This window comes from Ranitomeya imitator, chromosome 4 (genome assembly GCF_032444005.1).
Source record: "Ranitomeya imitator isolate aRanImi1 chromosome 4, aRanImi1.pri, whole genome shotgun sequence".
Classification (NCBI taxonomy): Eukaryota; Metazoa; Chordata; class Amphibia; order Anura; family Dendrobatidae; genus Ranitomeya; species Ranitomeya imitator.
The window spans coordinates 665182519-665200532 of NC_091285.1; the positions used below are offsets into that span (position 1 = coordinate 665182519).

General features: G+C 44.7%; 1 protein-coding gene across 4 annotated transcripts in view; it reads right to left on the minus strand.

The window, feature by feature from the left end:
- Positions 1-18014, minus strand: part of LOC138677188 (potassium channel subfamily T member 2-like) — a 389156-nt gene that overhangs the window by 146965 nt on the left and 224177 nt on the right. For all 4 annotated transcript variants that reach the window (XM_069767117.1, XM_069767116.1, XM_069767118.1 and 1 more), the window contains exons 7-8: positions 12519-12593; positions 8456-8539 (exon numbers count right to left, since the gene is read on the minus strand). In XM_069767117.1, coding sequence (XP_069623218.1) covers positions 8456-8539; positions 12519-12593 — 159 coding nt within the window. The remainder of the gene's footprint in view (positions 1-8455; positions 8540-12518; positions 12594-18014) is intronic.

Sequence of the window (18014 nt, forward strand, 5' to 3'; positions counted from 1 at the left end):
TAATCAGGCTAGTTCGGCTACTTTGGTTTCGCCATTTTTTTGTAATTTTGGTTTTCATCCTCGTTTTTCTTCTGGGCAGGTTGAGCCTTCTGACCTTCCTGCTGTGGATTCTGTGGTTGACAGGTTGCAGCAGATTTGGGCTCATGTGATAGACAATTTGGTGCTCTCTCAGGAGGAGGCTCAACGTTTTGCTAACCGTCGTCGGTGTGTTGGTTCCCGGCTTCGGGTTGGGGATCTGGTTTGGTTATCTTCCCGTCATGTTCCTATGAAGGTTTCTTCCCCTAAGTTTAAGCCTCGATTTATTGGTCCTTATAGGATTTCTGAGATTATTAATCCGGTGTCCTTTCGCCTGGCGCTTCCGGCCTCTTTTGCTATTCATAATGTCTTCCATAGATCTTTGTTGCGGAAATATGTGGAGCCCGTTGTTCCCTCTGTTGATCCTCCGGCCCCTGTGTTGGTCGATGGGGAGTTCGAATATGTTGTTGAGAAGATTTTGGATTCTCGTTTTTCGAGGTGGAAGCTTCAGTACCTTGTCAAATGGAAGGGTTATGGCCAGGAGGATAATTCTTGGGTTTCTGCCTCTGATGTCCATGCCGCTGATTTGGTTCGTACCTTTCATCGGCATCATCCTCATCGGCCTGGGGGCTCTGGTGAGGGTTCGGTGACCCCTCCTCAAGGGGGGGTACTGTTGTGAATTCAGCTTTTGGGCTCCCTCCGGTGGTTGTAGAGGGTAATGCAGTTGTGCCTGGACTGCAGAATTGGACAGGTGTATCTACTAATTGCAAGACTGACTGGGGTATATAGCTTTGCAGGATTCTTTAGTCCTTGCCAGTTGTCCATTGTTTTTGGAGGATTCACTTCCCTCCTGGTCTCTCCAGTTTGCTGTGCTTTTCTACAAAGATAAGTCCTGGCTTTGTTTTTGCTGTCCACCTGCTGTGGACCTTATAGTTCTGTGCATATTCATGTTTTTGTCTTGTCCAGCTTTGTCTGTGAAGGATTTTTTGCAGCCAAGCTGTGTCTCTGGAGATGCAGATATACCCTCCATGTCTTTAGTCAGATGTGGTGATTTGTATTTTCTGTGAAGGATATTTTCTAGTGTTTTAATACTGACCGCATAGTACTCTGTTCTATTCTTTCTTTTTAGCTAGTATGGCCTCCTATGCTAAAATCTGATTTCATATCTGCGTATGTTATTTCCCTCTTCTCTCACAGTCAATATTTGTGGGGGGCTATCTATCCTTTGGGGATTTTCTCTGAGGCAAGATAGGTTTCCTCTTTCTGTCTTTAGGGGAAGTTAGATCTTAGGCTGTGCCGAGGGGTCTAGGGAGTGTTAGGTACCCCCCACGGCTACTTCTAGTTGCGCTGCTAGGTTCAGATTTTGCGGTCAGTACAGGGACCACCTTCTCCAGAGTCCGTCTCATACTGTTCCTAGGCCACCAGATCATAACATTGGGCTATTTTGTTTTTATAACGTAACCCTGCTTTACTCTTTTCCACAACATTATCCCTGACCTGTCCGGTGTGTTCCTTGGTTTTCATGATGCTGTCTGATCCCTAATGTTGTGTAACAAACCTCTGAGGTCTTCACAAAACAGCTGTAGTTATACTGAGAAGAAATCACACACCGGTGGACTCAATGTACCAATTATGTGAATTCTGGGGACATTTTTGTCTCTCAGGATTTTATTTAGGGGTATAGACTGTGGGGGCTGAATACAAATGCATGTCAACATTTTAAGATTTATATTTTTAAAATATTTAGAAAACCCTGTATCCTATGCACTTCACAGTTAGTTGCTACTTTGTGTTGGTATCACATAAAATCCCAGTAATATACATTTAAGTTTGTGAGTGTAACTGGAAAAAAATGTGTAAAAATTCACGGGGTATGAATATTTTTCAAGGCGTTATATATGCTGACTAATATATATGGAGTCATGCTCACTACTGTACATACATAGACCTACATATCAGCACAAATATCCTCACTCACAATACACATGGATCACCCAGTAGTAAGATTATGACCAGTGCATGTGCAGGCTAAAAATGTTTACTCTGCGCATGTGACAATTTTTCAGGTCAAACTGTACATGAATCCACATCCCAGGAGTGGCTTATGAAAGGTTGTACAGGACACTTAGACGGTCTGGATCCACCCATTGGAGACTTGGGTTTTAATTTGCATGTGACACAGACATTTTTTTTAAATACTTTTAATAAAACTGAGTAATGGATATAACTTCAGAAGTTTTTTTTTAGGTCCCAATAGATCAGTCCTTCTGACAGGTCCAGTCTGTGGCAAGGGAACAGACCAGTCCTGCTGACAGGTCCAGTCTGAGGGAAGGGAATACATCAGTCCTGCTGACAGGTCCAGTCTGTGGGAGGGGAATAGACCAGTCCTGCTGACAGGTCCAGTTTGGGAGAAGAGAATAGAACAGTCCTGCTGACAGGTCCAGTCTGTGGGAAGGAAGTAGATCAGTCCTGCTGACAGGTCCAGTCTGCGGGAAGGGAATAAACCTGTCCTGCTGACAGGTCCAGTCTGAAGGAAGGTAGTAGATCAGTCCTGCTGACAGGTCCAGTCTGTGGGAAGGGAATAGACCAGTCCTGCTGTCAGGTCCAGTCTGTGGGAAGGGAATAGAACAGTCCTGCTGACAGGTCCAGTCTGCGGGAAGGGAATAAACCAGTCCTGCTGACAGGTCCAGTCTGAGGGAAGGGATTAGATTAGTCCTGCTGACAGGTCCAGTCTGTGGGAAGGGAATAGATCAGTCCTGCTGACATGTCCAGTCTGTGGGAAGGGAATAGATCAGTCCTGCTGACAGGTTCAGTCTGAGGGAAGGGAATAGATCAGTCCTGCTGTCAGGTCCAGTCTGTGGGAAAGGAATAGATCAGTCATGCTGACAGGTCCAGTCTGTGGGAAGGGAATAGACCAGTCCTGCTGACAGGTCCAGTTTGGGAGAAGGGAATAGAACAGTCCTGCTGACAGGCCCAGTCTGCGGGAAGGGAATAAACCAGTCCTGCTGACAGGTCCAGTCTGAGGGAAGGGAATAGACCAGTCCTGCTGTCAGGTCCAGTCTGTGGGAAGGGAATAGATCAGTCCTGCTGACAGGTCCAGTCTGTGGGAAGGGAATAGACCAGTCCTGCTGACAGGTCCAGTTTGGGAGAAGAGAATAGAACAGTCCTGCTGACAGGTCCAGTCTGTGGGAAGGAAGTAGATCAGTCCTGCTGACAGGCCCAGTCTGCGGGAAGGGAATAAACCAGTCCAGTCAGGTCCAGTTTGGGAATGTTTAAAAAAAAAAACATTAGACTTGAACAAAGAAGACCCAGGAAAACATACTCAGATGGGAGGTAAGAACATTTCTAAAACAATCCACAGCAAGGAGATTGGAACAAAACAAAATCCTCTAAACTGCATGCTCGCAAACGCCAGAAGCCTGACAAACAAGATGGAAGAACTAGAAGCAGAAATATCTACAGGTAACTTTGACATAGTAGGAATAACCGAGACATGGTTAGATGAAAGCTATGACTGGGCAGTTAACTTACAGGGTTACAGTCTGTTTAGAAAGGATCGTAAAAATCGGAGAGGAGGAGGGGTTTGTCTCTATGTAAAGTCTTGTCTAAAGTCCACTTTAAGGGAGGATATTAGCGAAGGAAATGAGGATGTCGAGTCCATATGGGTCGAAATTCATGGAGGGAAAAATGGTAACAAAATTCTCATTGGGGTCTGTTACAAACCCCCAAATATAACAGAAACCATGGAAAGTCTACTTCTAAAGCAGATAGATGAAGTTGCAACCCATAATGAGGTCCTGGTTATGGGGGACTTTAACTACCCGGATATTAACTGGGAAACAGAAACCTGTGAAACCCATAAAGGCAACAGGTTTCTGCTAATAACCAAGAAAAATTATCTTTCACAATTGGTGCAGAATCCAACCAGAGGAGCAGCACTTTTAGACCTAATACTATCTAATAGACCTGACAGAGTAACAAATCTGCAGGTGGTCGGGCATCTAGGAAATAGCGACCACAATATTGTGCAGTTTCACCTGTCTTTCACTAGGGGGACTTGTCAGGGAGTCACAAAAACACTGAACTTTAGGAAGGCAAAGTTTGACCAGCTTAGAGATGCCCTTAATCTGGTAGACTGGGACAATATCCTCAGAAATAAGAATACAGATAATAAATGGGAAATGTTTAAGAACATCCTAAATAGGCACTGTAAGCGGTTTATACCTTGTGGGAATAAAAGGACTAGAAATAGGAAAAACCCAATGTGGCTAAACAAAGAAGTAAGACAGGCAATTAACAGTAAAAAGAAAGCATTTGCACTACTAAAGCAGGATGGCACCATTGAAGCTCTAAAAAACTATAGGAAGAAAAATACTTTATCTAAAAAATTAATTAAAGCTGCCAAAAAGGAAACAGAGAAGCACATTGCTAAGGAGAGTAAAACTAATCCCAAACTGTTCTTCAACTATATCAATAGTAAAAGAATAAAAACTGAAAATGTAGGCCCCTTAAAAAATAGTGAGGAAATAATGGTTGTAGATGACGAGGAAAAAGCTAACATATTAAACACCTTCTTCTCCACGGTATTCACGGTGGAAAATGAAATGCTAGGTGAAATCCCAAGAAACAATGAAAACCCTATATTAAGGGTCACCAATCTAACCCAAGAAGAGGTGCGAAACCAGCTAAATAAGATTAAAATAGATAAATCTCCAGGTCCGGATGGCATACACCCACGAGTACTAAGAGAACTAAGTAATGTAATAGATAAACCATTATTTCTTATTTTTAGGGACTCTATAGCGACAGGGTCTGTTCCGCAGGACTGGCGCATAGCAAATGTGGTGCCAATATTCAAAAAGGGCTCTAAAAGTGAACCTGGAAATTATAGGCCAGTAAGTCTAACCTCTATTGTTGGTAAAATATTTGAAGGGTTTCTGAGGGATGTTATTCTGGATTATCTCAATGAGAATAACTCTTTAACTCCATATCAGCATGGGTTTATGAGAAATCGCTCCTGTCAAACCAATCTAATCAGTTTTTATGAAGAGGTAAGCTATAGACTGGACCACGGTGAGTCATTGGACGTGGTATATCTCGATTTTTCCAAAGCGTTTGATACCGTGCCGCACAAGAGGTTGGTACACAAAATGAGAATGCTTGGTCTGGGGGAAATTGTGTGTAAATGGGTTAGTAACTGGCTTAGTGATAGAATGCAGAGGGTGGTTATAAATGGTATAGTCTCTAACTGGGTCGCTGTGACCAGTGGGGTACCGCAGGGGTCAGTATTGGGACCTGTTCTCTTCAACATATTCATTAATGATCTGGTAGAAGGTTTACACAGTAAAATATCGATATTTGCAGATGATACAAATCTATGTAAAGCAGTTAATACAAGAGAAGATAGTATTCTGCTACAGATGGATCTGGATAAGTTGGAAACTTGGGCTGAAAGGTGGCAGATGAGGTTTAACAATGATAAATGTAAGGTTATACACATGGGAAGAAGGAATCAATATCACCATTACACACTGAATGGGAAACCACTGGGTAAATCTGACAGGGAGAAGGACTTGGGGATCCTAGTTAATGATAAACTTACCTGGAGCAGCCAGTGCCAGGCAGCAGCTGCCAAGGCAAACAGGATCATGGGGTGCATTAAAAGAGGTCTGGATACACATGATGAGAGCATTATACTGCCTCTGTACAAATCCCTAGTTAGACCGCACATGGAGTACTGTGTCCAGTTTTGGGCACCGGTGCTCAGGAAGGATATAATGGAACTAGAGAGAGTACAAAGGAGGGCAACAAAATTAATAAAGGGGATGGGAGAACTACAATACCCAGATAGATTAGCGAAATTAGGATTATTTAGTCTAGAAAAAAGACGACTGAGGGGCGATCTAATAACCATGTATAAGTATATAAGGGGACAATACAAATATCTCGCTGAGGATCTGTTTATACCAAGGAAGGTGACGGGCACAAGGGGGCATTCTTTGCGTCTGGAGGAGAGAAGGTTTTTCCACCAACATAGAAGAGGATTCTTTACTGTTAGGGCAGTGAGAATCTGGAATTGCTTGCCTGAGGAGGTGGTGATGGCGAACTCAATCGAGGGGTTCAAGAGAGGCCTGGATGTCTTCCTGGAGCAGAACAATATTGTATCATACAATTATTAGGTTCTGTAGAAGGACGTAGATCTGGGGATTTATTATGATGGAATATAGGCTGAACTGGATGGACAAATGTCTTTTTTCGGCCTTACTAACTATGTTACTATGTATGTATGTTACTATGTTACTATGTTAGAAGAGAATAGAACAGTCCTGCTGACAGGTCCAGTCTGTGGGAAGGAAGTAGATCAGTCCTGCTGACAGGCCCAGTCTGCGGGAAGGGAATAAACCAGTCCTGCTGACAGGTCCAGTCTGAGGGAAGGGAATAGACCAGCCCTGCTGTCAGGTCCAGTCTGTGGGAAGGGAATAGATCAGTCCTGCTGTCAGGTCCAGTTCGTGGGAAAGGAATAGATCAGTTCTGTTGACAGGTCCAGTCTGAGGGAAGGGAATAGACCAGTCCTACTGACATGTCCAGTCTGTGGGAAGGAAATAGGACAGTCATGCTGACAGGTCCAGCCTGTGGGAAGGGAATAGACCAGTCCTGCTGACAGGTCCAGTTTGGGAGAAGGGAATAGAACAGTCCTGCTGACAGGTCCAGTCTGTGGGAAGGGAATAGATCAGTCCTGCTGACAGGTCCAGTTTGGGAGAAGGGAATAGAACAGTCCTGCTGACAGGTCCAGTCTGTGGGAAGGGAATAGATCAGCCCTGCTGACAGGTCCAGTTTGGGAGAAGGGAATAGAACAGTCCTGCTGACAGGTCCAGTCTGAGGGAAGGGAATAGACCAGTCCTGCTGACAGGTCCAGTCTGAGGGAAGGGAGTAGATTAGTCCTGCTGGCAGGTCCAGTCTGAGGGAAGGGAATAGATCAGTCCTGCTGACAGGTCCAGTCTGTGGGAAGGGAATAGACCAGTCCTGCTGACAGGTCCAGTTTGGGAGAAGGGAATAGACCAGTCCTGTTGACAGGTCCAGTCTGTGGGAAGGGAATAGACCAGTCCTACTGAGAGGTCCAGTCTGAGGGAAGGGAGTAGATTAGTCCTGCTGGCAGGTCCAGTCTGTGGGAAGGGAATAGACCAGTCCTGCTGACAGGTCCAGTTTGGGAGAAGGGAATAGACCAGTCCTGTTGACAGGTCCAGTCTGAGGGAAGGGAATAGACCAGTCCTACTGAGAGGTCCAGTCTGAGGGAAGGGAGTAGATTAGTCCTGCTGGCAGGTCCAGTCTGTGGGAAGGGAATAGACCAGTCCTGCTGACAGGTCCAGTTTGGGAGAAGGGAATAGACCAGTCCTGCTGACAGGTCCAGTCTGTGGGAAGGGAATAGACCAGTCCTGCTGACAGGTCCAGTCTGTGGGAAGGCAATAGATCAGTCCTGCTGACAGGTCCAGTCTGTGGGAAGGGAATAGATCAGTCCTGCTGACAGGTCCAGTCTGTGGGAAGGGAATAGACCTGTCCTGCTGACAGATCCAGTCTGAGGGAAGGGAATAGACCAGTCCTGCTGACAGGTCCAGTCTGTGGGAAGGGAATAGATCAGTCCTGCTGACAGGTCCAGTCTGTGGGAAGGGAATAGACCAGTCCTGCTGACAGGTCCAGTCTGTGGGAAGGGAATAGACCAGTCCTGCTGACAGGTCCAGTCTGTGGGAAGGCAATAGATCAGTCCTGCTGACAGGTCCAGTCTGTGGGAAGGCAATAGATCAGTCCTGTTGACAGGTCCAGTCTGAGGGAAGGGAATAGACCAGTCCTACTGAGAGGTCCAGTCTGAGGGAAGGGAGTAGATTAGTCCTGCTGGCAGGTCCAGTCTGTGGGAAGGGAATAGACCAGTCCTGCTGACAGGTTCAGTTTGGGAGAAGGGAATAGACCAGTCCTGCTGACAGGTCCAGTCTGTGGGAAGGGAATAGACCAGTCCTGCTGACAGGTCCAGTCTGTGGGAAGGCAATAGATCAGTCCTGCTGACAGGTCCAGTCTGTGGGAAGGGAATAGATCAGTCCTGCTGACAGGTCCAGTCTGTGGGAAGGGAATAGACCTGTCCTGCTGACAGATCCAGTCTGAGGGAAGGGAATAGACCAGTCCTGCTGACAGGTCCAGTCTGTGGGAAGGGAATAGATCAGTCCTGCTGACAGGTCCAGTCTGTGGGAAGGGAAGCAGATTCTACCTCTTTATTAGTACATTTGTTAGAGTGGGGGAGGGTGGAAATTTGAGCTTCCTTATGGGACCCTATAATTTTGCCCATATGTACAACACTCCACCTGCCATAAATAATAATAAGCCATCCACTATGTAAAAACAGCAGGACCAGAGGAAAAAGAGAAATGGTCACCGACTAGTCACAAAGTCTTACAATCATGTTCTCCAGAGCGTGCTTTGCCAGCCAGCAGTTGAGGAAGACAGGGATGTAAAGACTTCTCAGAGGCGGCCAAAAAACCTAAAAAACAAAACACACAGCAACAAGTGGGTATGAATATTCTACCCCAGTCACATCTAAAGCTGCATTCATAATCCAGCAGCTTGCATGAAATGTATTTCTAGCTTAGAAAAAATATTGAATGCCGCTTTGGACGTGAGTGGAGAGCAGAACGTCATGGATAGTAGAGCACAGCATTTGGAATAATGTTTTCGGTGGAAGGGTTAGATATTTGTGCCCTGAGACTGGTTATTACCGTGGCCCCAGCTCCCTCCTGAGCACATTTCGTTTTAACTATCCACCCACCGGGCCGTAATAACAGCCTGCGCCTGATTACTGAGAGCGAGGTGACAGGCAGGGCTTGTACACATCAGCCTGATGGATGTGGGATGTGAGTGGCAGCCGAACCCAATCCCAGCGGCACTTCACACACCACGAGTGGGCAGCAAGAGAATGGGCACATGGCATTACCCGACAGGTGCTTCTGAAAACAGAGGAGCGAGGCCAAGAAAAGGCAGAGAGGAGGGAGAAGAAAGCAAATGTGCAGCACGGGAGAAATCAGTGCAGGTTACTGATGGGGACATGTCATTTAGACCTTTGGTCCCTACCCTGCGCCTCTGCAGCTATTGCAAAACTACAACTCCCAGCAGAATTATTATTATAGGATGAAAACTTCTGCAACTTTCTAATATATCGTGCTTGCTGTCATTGAACGGGAGCATTCTTGATGCTACATAACTCATGGAACCCTAAGTCTAGGTCTGCACATCGACTTTGGCCATGGTCATTGGTGTAACTAGAGCCCAATGAGCCCCAGTGCAAAATTTGGGTCCCTACCTGCATGTTGGTCAGATGTATGGACCCTTGTAGCATTCTAGATTAAAAAAAACAAATGTGTTCAACCCCCGAGTAATAATGTTGTCCATTCTGTAATAATGTCCCATCCTGTAATTATGTCCTCCATCTTGGGCCCCTTCCCGGTATAATGTCTCTCTGTCCTGGGCCCTACCCAGTAATAATATCCCCCATCCTTAATTCCCCATACTGTAATTATGTCTTCCATCCTGTAATTATGTCCTTCATCTTGGGCCCCTTCCTGGTATAATGTCTACCTGTCCTGGGCCCTACCCAGTAATAATATCCCCATCCTTAATTCCCCATACTGTAATTATGTCCTCCATCCTGTAATTATGTCCTTCATCTTGGGCCCCTTCCTGGTATAATGTCTCCCTGTCCTGGGCCCTACCAGTAATAATATCCCCCATCCTTAATTCCCCATACTGTAATTATGTCCTCCATCCTGTAATTATGTCCTTCATCTTGAGCCCCTTCCTGGTATAATGTCTCCCTTTCCTGGGCCCTACCCAGTAATAATATCCCCATCCTTAATTCCCCATACTGTAAATATCTCCTTCATCTTGGGCCCCTTCCTTCTATAATATTCCCAGCTTGGGCTCTCCTGGTATAATGTCCCCCCATCCTGGGCCCCTTCCAGTAATAATATCCCCCCATGCTTGGCTCCTTCCAGTAATAATGTCCCCCAATCCTGTAATTATGTCCCCCATTCTGTAATTGTGTCCTCCAATGTGGGACCCTTCTTGGTATAATGTTGCTATCCTGGCCCCTTCTTGGTATAATGTCCTCCACCCTTGGCCCCTTCCAGTATTAATGTCCTCCATTCTGCCTCTATTATTCAACAAATTTTTAAAATAAATCTTCTAACCTTAACGCGCCTCCACGACATGGGTCACTCTCTGCCATAGCCGGGGCACAGCACAAAGGCCAGCAGCTGACTTCGGCATGCCTGCCACAGGCAGCACATGACGTCACTGCAAAGTGCCATCCGTGATGGTCATGCCGGCGACGTGTATAGCAGTGCAGGGAGCCAGCAGGTCTCTGCGCCACAATATATTCCAGTTGAATGTGTGTCCAAGGAGGTACATCCAACTGAAATAAGCGCTGGTGCCAGCGAACCACCCTCTTGCATTAACCAGTTGGTGGTACAGGGATAGTTAAATGCCGCTGTTACATGGCAGTGTAATGCAGGTGAATGGGATTCTAGTACAACCCACAAGGTACCGCCACAAGCAAGTTGCGCAAAGTCGGCACCAGTTGAATTTTTTGGGAGTTGCCTGTGTTCCCCATTTACCTGCACTATGTTGCGATGTAGCGATCCTCGGCCGTGTGGTCCTGACTTCATTAGCAAGACCCTGGTTCAGTGGCCAGATCGGTAATCTGCGGTTGTAGGACAGGAGCCGCCATGACACTGCTGCCGAGCGACGACACGATGATTTACCTCTGTGAGCTAAATCATCCACACCCCAGGCTGGATACAGTCAGCTGGAAGAAGCATTAGTTTAGGACACTGGATTTGATCAAGATTGTTTCCCCTTTCACTGACAGCTAGCAGAGATCTTGAGATTGGTGAGGAGTTGATATAAGGGAAATGAATAAGAACGGTGCCTGGTCTTTGCGCTAGCGCAGAGATAAAGCCATTACTGCCAGGGAAACATAGTATTACATAGTGGGCAGTCAAAGGAATGGGAATATCCATGGGTAGGCCGGGACCCCCTCTGCTAAATCCATATGCATACAGAGGACCTGTCACCAGACCAAAGAGGATGTTGTGTGCTCTTATTTTATTCCCGCTGTTCACCTGAGTATTTTGCTTTTCGTTCTTTGAAAATCCGCCAAACCGTTCCAGAGATATGGACCTTTTCATTTCGTACTCGTTTTTTATAGTCTTTAACAAAGGGGGCGTGGCTCACAGGATCCTCTGGGGATTGTCCTTAGGCTAATTTGCATAATTACTCTGTGAGCCACGCCCCTTTAGAAAGACCAGGAATGGTTAAATAAAAAAGGCTTCATATCTCTGGAACCAAATATCGGATTTAAAAAAAATAAAAAACTGGACACTGAGGGGAGCAGTGGGAAAAAGAAGGGCAAAATAAAGACACCTTTGACCTAGTGATAGGTCCTTCTTAAAGGGATTATTCCATTTGGAGCATCTATAATAGATCCCATATGGGACAGCCTCAGGTCTGTTTAATAGTCTAGTAAAGCATTAATCAATTACTCTACTGGGCCCCTGAGCTGTGTACTCTGAGTCCGGGCATGACAGGTGGCTGATGTTTCTCCAAATATAATCTTTGCGGCCCTTCTCCTCCTTCTGTTGGGGTTTGGGAACTTTCCACGCCCCCGAGGAACATTCAGGACTCACTTCTAATTAGAAATAGAAGGCGGCATAAACTATTAGAATGAGGTAAAGAAAAAAAAACATGAAAAAGAACTTGTGTGGCTTATGGGTGCAACTTCACCCCCTACAGTTGTACCTTGAAAGGGTGTGAAAACATTTGCAACTATTTCCCCTATTGCTTCAATGCAAAAAAAAAAAAAAATACTGTTTTATGTACACAGCTCCTATGCAGAAAAATGTGCCTCTATGGTAACAGTCTGAAATAGAAGTCTCACAGAAAAAAAACATATTGTACCATGCTTCACCATAGATGGCACATCGTTGAGGGCGGCCATGACTGGTTCTTACCCAACTTTCCTGGAACAAGATAACCCTATTATAATACATATTTTATAAACTCCTATTTATGTGCTTTAATGGACTATTAAATTTCTGTCGGACTTTTTTTTTCTTTTTTTTCCAAACTGGCTTTGGCTGGGGTGCTAATAAAATAACCTGTTAGTATTAAATACGTCACCTCCATGACCCGGGATGGAACAAACAGCGTTAAAAGCGCTAAAAATAAGCAGCTCTCTATAACCCCGCACTACATTCCCATATAAAAAGCTTTTATTCCACATGAATGGCTGTCAGGAAAGGTACATTGTGGATCGCTGCTCTCAACCTGTCTGCGGATTAATGGGGAAAGCCCGAGGTGGGTGGGGGGCTGCCATCAGGGGGGATGTGCGGGTCAGCTGCTCTGCAAGAGGAAGAGGGTGAAAAGGGTAATGAACGAGTGGAGTGGGCGGGGGGATTGGTACTTACAGTAACAAAGAACGGCAGAGTATTGACCATCTCGAGAATAAACGGGAATCTCAGCAACTGCTCCCAAATATTGCCCTGTAATATAGCAAAAAAAATGTATGTATAATACATAATATATAACATTTAAAGGGGATGCCCTTATTAGGGTTACAGCGAGACAGCAGAAAAAAAAAACAACACAAAATTATCCTCTAAGATTAAAAAAAAAAAACCTACAGGTTGTGTCTGGTATTGCAGGTCAACTCCATTGAACTGGATAAAAGCAGAGTAAAACATTCAACCTTTGGAGCTTTTTTTAAATAAGAAAACAGCTGTGTTTTTCTTTTTTTACAACCCCTTTAAGTTACTTATCCAATTTCGATACATTGACTAAAGAGGAGTTGACTAAAAGGGGTTTTCCATTGTCCTCCCTCCCCCACTGCATCTAGTTCACTCTCTGACTTTGAAGCAGTTACAGAAGAAGAAGTAAGCAGGCTCCTTGCATCTTCTCGCCCAACCACTTGCACCAGTGACCCCATTCCGTCACATCTCCTCCAGTCCCTTTCCCCGGCTGTCGCCTCTCACCTAACAAAAATATTCAACCTTTCCCTCACTTCCAGTATTTTTTCCTCCTCATTTAAGCATGCCATCATACACCCATTACTTAAAAAACCATCCCTCAATCAAAACTGTGCCGCTAACTATAGACCTGTCTCTAATCTTCCCTTCATCTCTAAACTCCTGGAACGCCTGGTCCACTCCCGTCTTACCCGCTATCTCTCAGATAACTCTCTTCTCGACCCTCTTCAATCTGGCTTCCGCTCTTTACACTCTACTGAAACTGCCCTCACTAAAGTCTCTAATGATCTACTAACAGCTAAATCTAATGGTCACTACTCCATGCTAATTCTCTTGGATCTCTCTGCAGCATTCGATACTGTGGATCACCAGCTCCTTCTCACTATGCTCCGCTCCATCGGCCTCAAGGACACCGTTCTCTCCTGGTTCTCCTCCTATCTCTCTGACCGCTCCTTCACTGTATGTTTTGCTGGTTCCTCCTCCTCTCACCTTCCCCTTACTGTTGGGGTTCCTCAAGGATCAGTCCTAGGCCCCCTCCTCTTCTCTTTGTATACTGCCCCTATTGGACAAACAATCAGTAGATTTGGTTTCCAGTACCATCTCGATGCTGATGACACCCAATTATACACTTCTTCTCTTATCACGCCGACCTTTTTAGAAAACACCAGTGATTGTCTTACCGCTGTCTCTAACATCATGTCCTCCCTCTATCTGAAACTAAACCTGTCAAAAACTGAACTCCTCGTGTTCTCTCCCTCCACTAACCTACCTTTGCCTGACATTGCCATCTCCGTGTGCGGTTCCACCATTACTCCAAAGCAACATGCCCGCTGCCTTGGGGTCATACTTGATTCCGAGCTTTCATTCACCCCCCGCATCCGATCACTGGCTCGCTCTTCTTACCTGCATCTCAAAAACATTTCTAGAATTTGCCCTTTCCTTACTTTCGACTCTGCAAAAACTCTTACTGTTTCACTTATTCATTCTCGTCTGGACTATTGTAACTCTCTACTAATCGGCCTCCCTCTTGCAAAACTCTCCCCGCTCCAATCTGTCCTGAATGCTGCAGCCAGGATCATATTCCTCACCAACCGTTACACCGATGACTCTACCTTGTGCCAGTCATTACACTGGTTACCCATCCACTCAAGAATCCAGTACAAAACTACTACCCTCATCCACAAAGCACTCCATGGCTCAGCACCACCCTACATCTCCTCTGTGGTCTCAGTCTACCACCCTACCCGTGCCCTCCGCTCCGCTAATGACCTCAGGTTAGCATCCTCAATAATAAGAACCTCCCACTCCCGTCTCCAAGACTTTACACGTGCTGCGCCGATTCTTTGGAATGCACTACCTAGGTTAATACGATTAATCCCCAATCCCCACAGTTTTAAGCGTACCCTAAAAACTCATTTGTTCAGACTGGCCTACCGCCTCAATGCATTAACCTAACGATCCCTGTGTGGCCCATTAAAAAAAAAAAACCAACATAATCAGGTTCCTCGCATCATGTTCTCATTCACTTTATGCAGTTAATAGCCCTCTGTGTCTGTACTGCTACATAATAAGGCTGATAACTGGTTCATGCAGCTTTACATGAACACCTGAGCCTTACACTATAGCTGGTCCGAATAACTAAAGCAATTGTTACCATCCACCTCTCGTGTCTCCCCTTTTCCTCATAGTCTGTAAGCTTGCGAGCAGCAGGGCCCTCACTCCTCCTGGTATCTGTTTTGAACTGTGATTTCTGTTATGCTGTAATGTCTATTGTCTGTACAAGTCCCCTCTATAAGTTGTAAAGCGCTGCGGAATATGTTGGCGCTATATAAATAAAAATTATTATTTTTATTATTATTTGGGGATAATTATTTTTTTGTTAAATGCATGTTTTTGGGGGGCAAAAAATCATTGGGGAAAAAAATTATCTTCTAGGATTAGAAGTAAAAAAAAAAAGAAGTATGAAAAAGCGCCACCACTGCCTACTGGTTGGGTCTGGTATTGCAGGTAAGTGGCATTCAATTGAATAAAGCAGTGTTGCAATACCACATTCAACCTGTGGACATTTGTGGTGCTTTTTTTAAGGAAGAATGCAGCCATGTTTTTTTTTTTTTAACTCTATACAACCCCTTTAAGTTATCAGATTTCAAATTTTTTTTTACTTAAATGCATGTTTTTTGGGGCTAAAAAAATATTTTTTTTTTTTGCAATTGGGTATCATTAATAATGTTTGCAAATTCTGTCTATTGTTGGATGCAAATTTGTGAACCGCAACCCATTGGCCTTCAGGTGATGGGTTGTCAGGATACCCGATGGCCTGAAATTATCATAATCCTTAATCCATAATGCACTTCATGGAAGATCGTCATTTTGATTATGCAGTAGTGTCGTAGTATATAAAAGAAGCGATCAGGCAGGTTCAAATCTCCGATGGAAAATAAAAGTACAAAAATAAAATACAATACATTTATGAAATGGGAAAAAAAAATAAGTAAAAAAAAATCTTTTACCCTATCAAATATAAAGAAGCAAAAAAAAAAAAAGAAATGAAAAAAAAAAACACCTTTTTTTTTTATAGCAAAACTATTAAGATGTAAGATAAATTAATATGTACAGTAAAATAAAAACTCTGAAATTAAGGGTTTTTTTTGGTCGCCGCAATAAAATGTGATCAAAACTTCATATGTAGCCAAATATTTCATCAATGAAACCTACAAAATACAAAAACAAAAAATAAAAACTCTTCCACAAGTCAAGCAATGGAAAGATTAAAAAAAAAATCCTGGAAAATGGCGATACAAGTAAATTTTTTTGTTTGTTTGCGAATATCTCATTTTTTTCACCACGAAAAACTACTCATGTTTGGTATCGCCGTAATCGTTCTGACTTGGAGAATCACGTTGCTCGGTCGTTTTTACAGCATAATGAACACTGTAATAACAAAACTCAAAAAAAAAAAAAAAACAATTTCAACAAATGTTTTCTTTATGTCCGTTTCACAGCGCTTTGCGATTATTTTTCTTTTTTTACATCTAGGGGTAAAATGAATGGTGTGATTCAAAATTAGAACTTATCCAGCGTGCAACAAGGTCTAATACGGCGATAAGGATGGAAAAAGAACAAAAATGGAAAAAAAAACATATATAATGATATAGCTCTGGGAAAAAGAGGAGGAAAAAAAAGCAAAAAAATGAAAAAAATTGCCTGGCTGGGAAGGGGTTCAATACAAGCCAATCAGCCGATCGCTGTAGGTGTGATGTCTCTAACCCCTGGTATTACCTTTGTAAACCATGTAAGGCCAGGTTGGGCCGGCCCCCGCAGAGCCTGTACAGGAGCGCGGAGCCTCTTCAGGCCGATATGCCCTAACGCAACATCTAGATGGGATTATTTTAGCTAAAAATGCTAATTCTTACCATCTTCATATCCTTTGCTCTCTGGAAAGCTACCTGGCGCCCGTATGACAGGTCCCGTCCTCCCCGTACATTAATAGGAATTAGAAGAGACTGAACACTTAAGACAACGGGAACATTGCGCCTAAAAGGGAATTACCTGTCCCTCACTGTCAAATCCAATTGTGCCGAGAACAGTAGAACCTCAAATAGAACCAGACACCGTTTTATCCACAGAAGATTATCAGTCTACGCGGATCATCTCTTAATTACACAAACTGCAAACCACTGGCAGGTACTTTAATGTGTGGAGATAAACAGAAGGGAAGATGTGACGCAAAGATGCGGACCTATCTGAATACGTAAAAAATATTGGAATTTCAGAGTCCTCTTTTTAATGGCTAAGTGAAAATGCAGCGCCCCAGGGTCCTGGTCGTTGCAGTAATATTATTCTCCTCTAGGGGGGAGTGATGTTACGTTTGAAGGCAATAAAGGAAATCTCTTTACTAGGTATCACATACATGCAACACACTAAGCTCCTATTTATTAGGGCACTCTTCACAATTAGGTAAAACTGGTGGTCTGGATAGGAAGTTAGGCAGTTCCTGTCAGGCAGACAGAGAGGAAGGAGGAACATCTAGTAGTTGCCGACAGGGTTGGTCCCTGACAGGGGTGGGATCCTGTCAGAGGCCTAGACGGAAGGTCACGGAGCTGCGCCTGCCCCACGTGCGGCAGCATCCTAAGAAAGGACACGAACAGCGAACTGTATTGTAGAGGGTGAGAAACGAAGTCATAGCACAAGGAGAGGAAACCAGAAGGAGTTCTGCACTGCACAGGCTGCCTCCTTCTGAGGCGCAGGATCCGGTAGCCAGAACACCGAGGGAGCAACAGTCTCTATGCCTTGCTCCAGAGACCGGCAGGACAGCTAATTCCAAGTTACTGATCCGCCCTATTCCCAGGAGGCATGGAGGCAACTTGTGGGGGCTGGGGCGTGCTAGAGTCATTGTAAAAAGCCTCAGGCCATCAGTCATACGGGTTTGTTCCTATCCATCTGGGGGACAGAGAGAGACACAACATCTAGAACATCTACAACAGTTGTGAGGACCTTATGAGAGGCTCAGCAATAAGGTACTACAACACCCAGGAGCTAGAGGAAGACTACTGATTTCCACCTGGATAAGGGGACTCTGGAATTGCCTTCAGACCGGCCGGACTCTGTCTGCCCTGTGATCTGGTGCTCTGGATTGTGGATGCTGAAGCCTTCAGTAAAGGTAAAGAGACTGCAACCTTGTGTCCTCATTCTTCACTGCGCCTTACACCTTCCACCTTCCACCATCCACCATCTGCACACTGGGAAGCCCTGGGGACATACTTCACATGTGGGAAGGTATACCATCTAGCTGCCATAACATCACCCTAGCGGACCCCTTAAAGCAGCGTCAGTCACCCTGACTGAATACCACAGGTGGCATCACGAATATTCCCCCTTTAAAGACCTTTCCCTTTTACAACGGACCTCCCGAGGGCCACGGACCGGGTCAGCCACTGT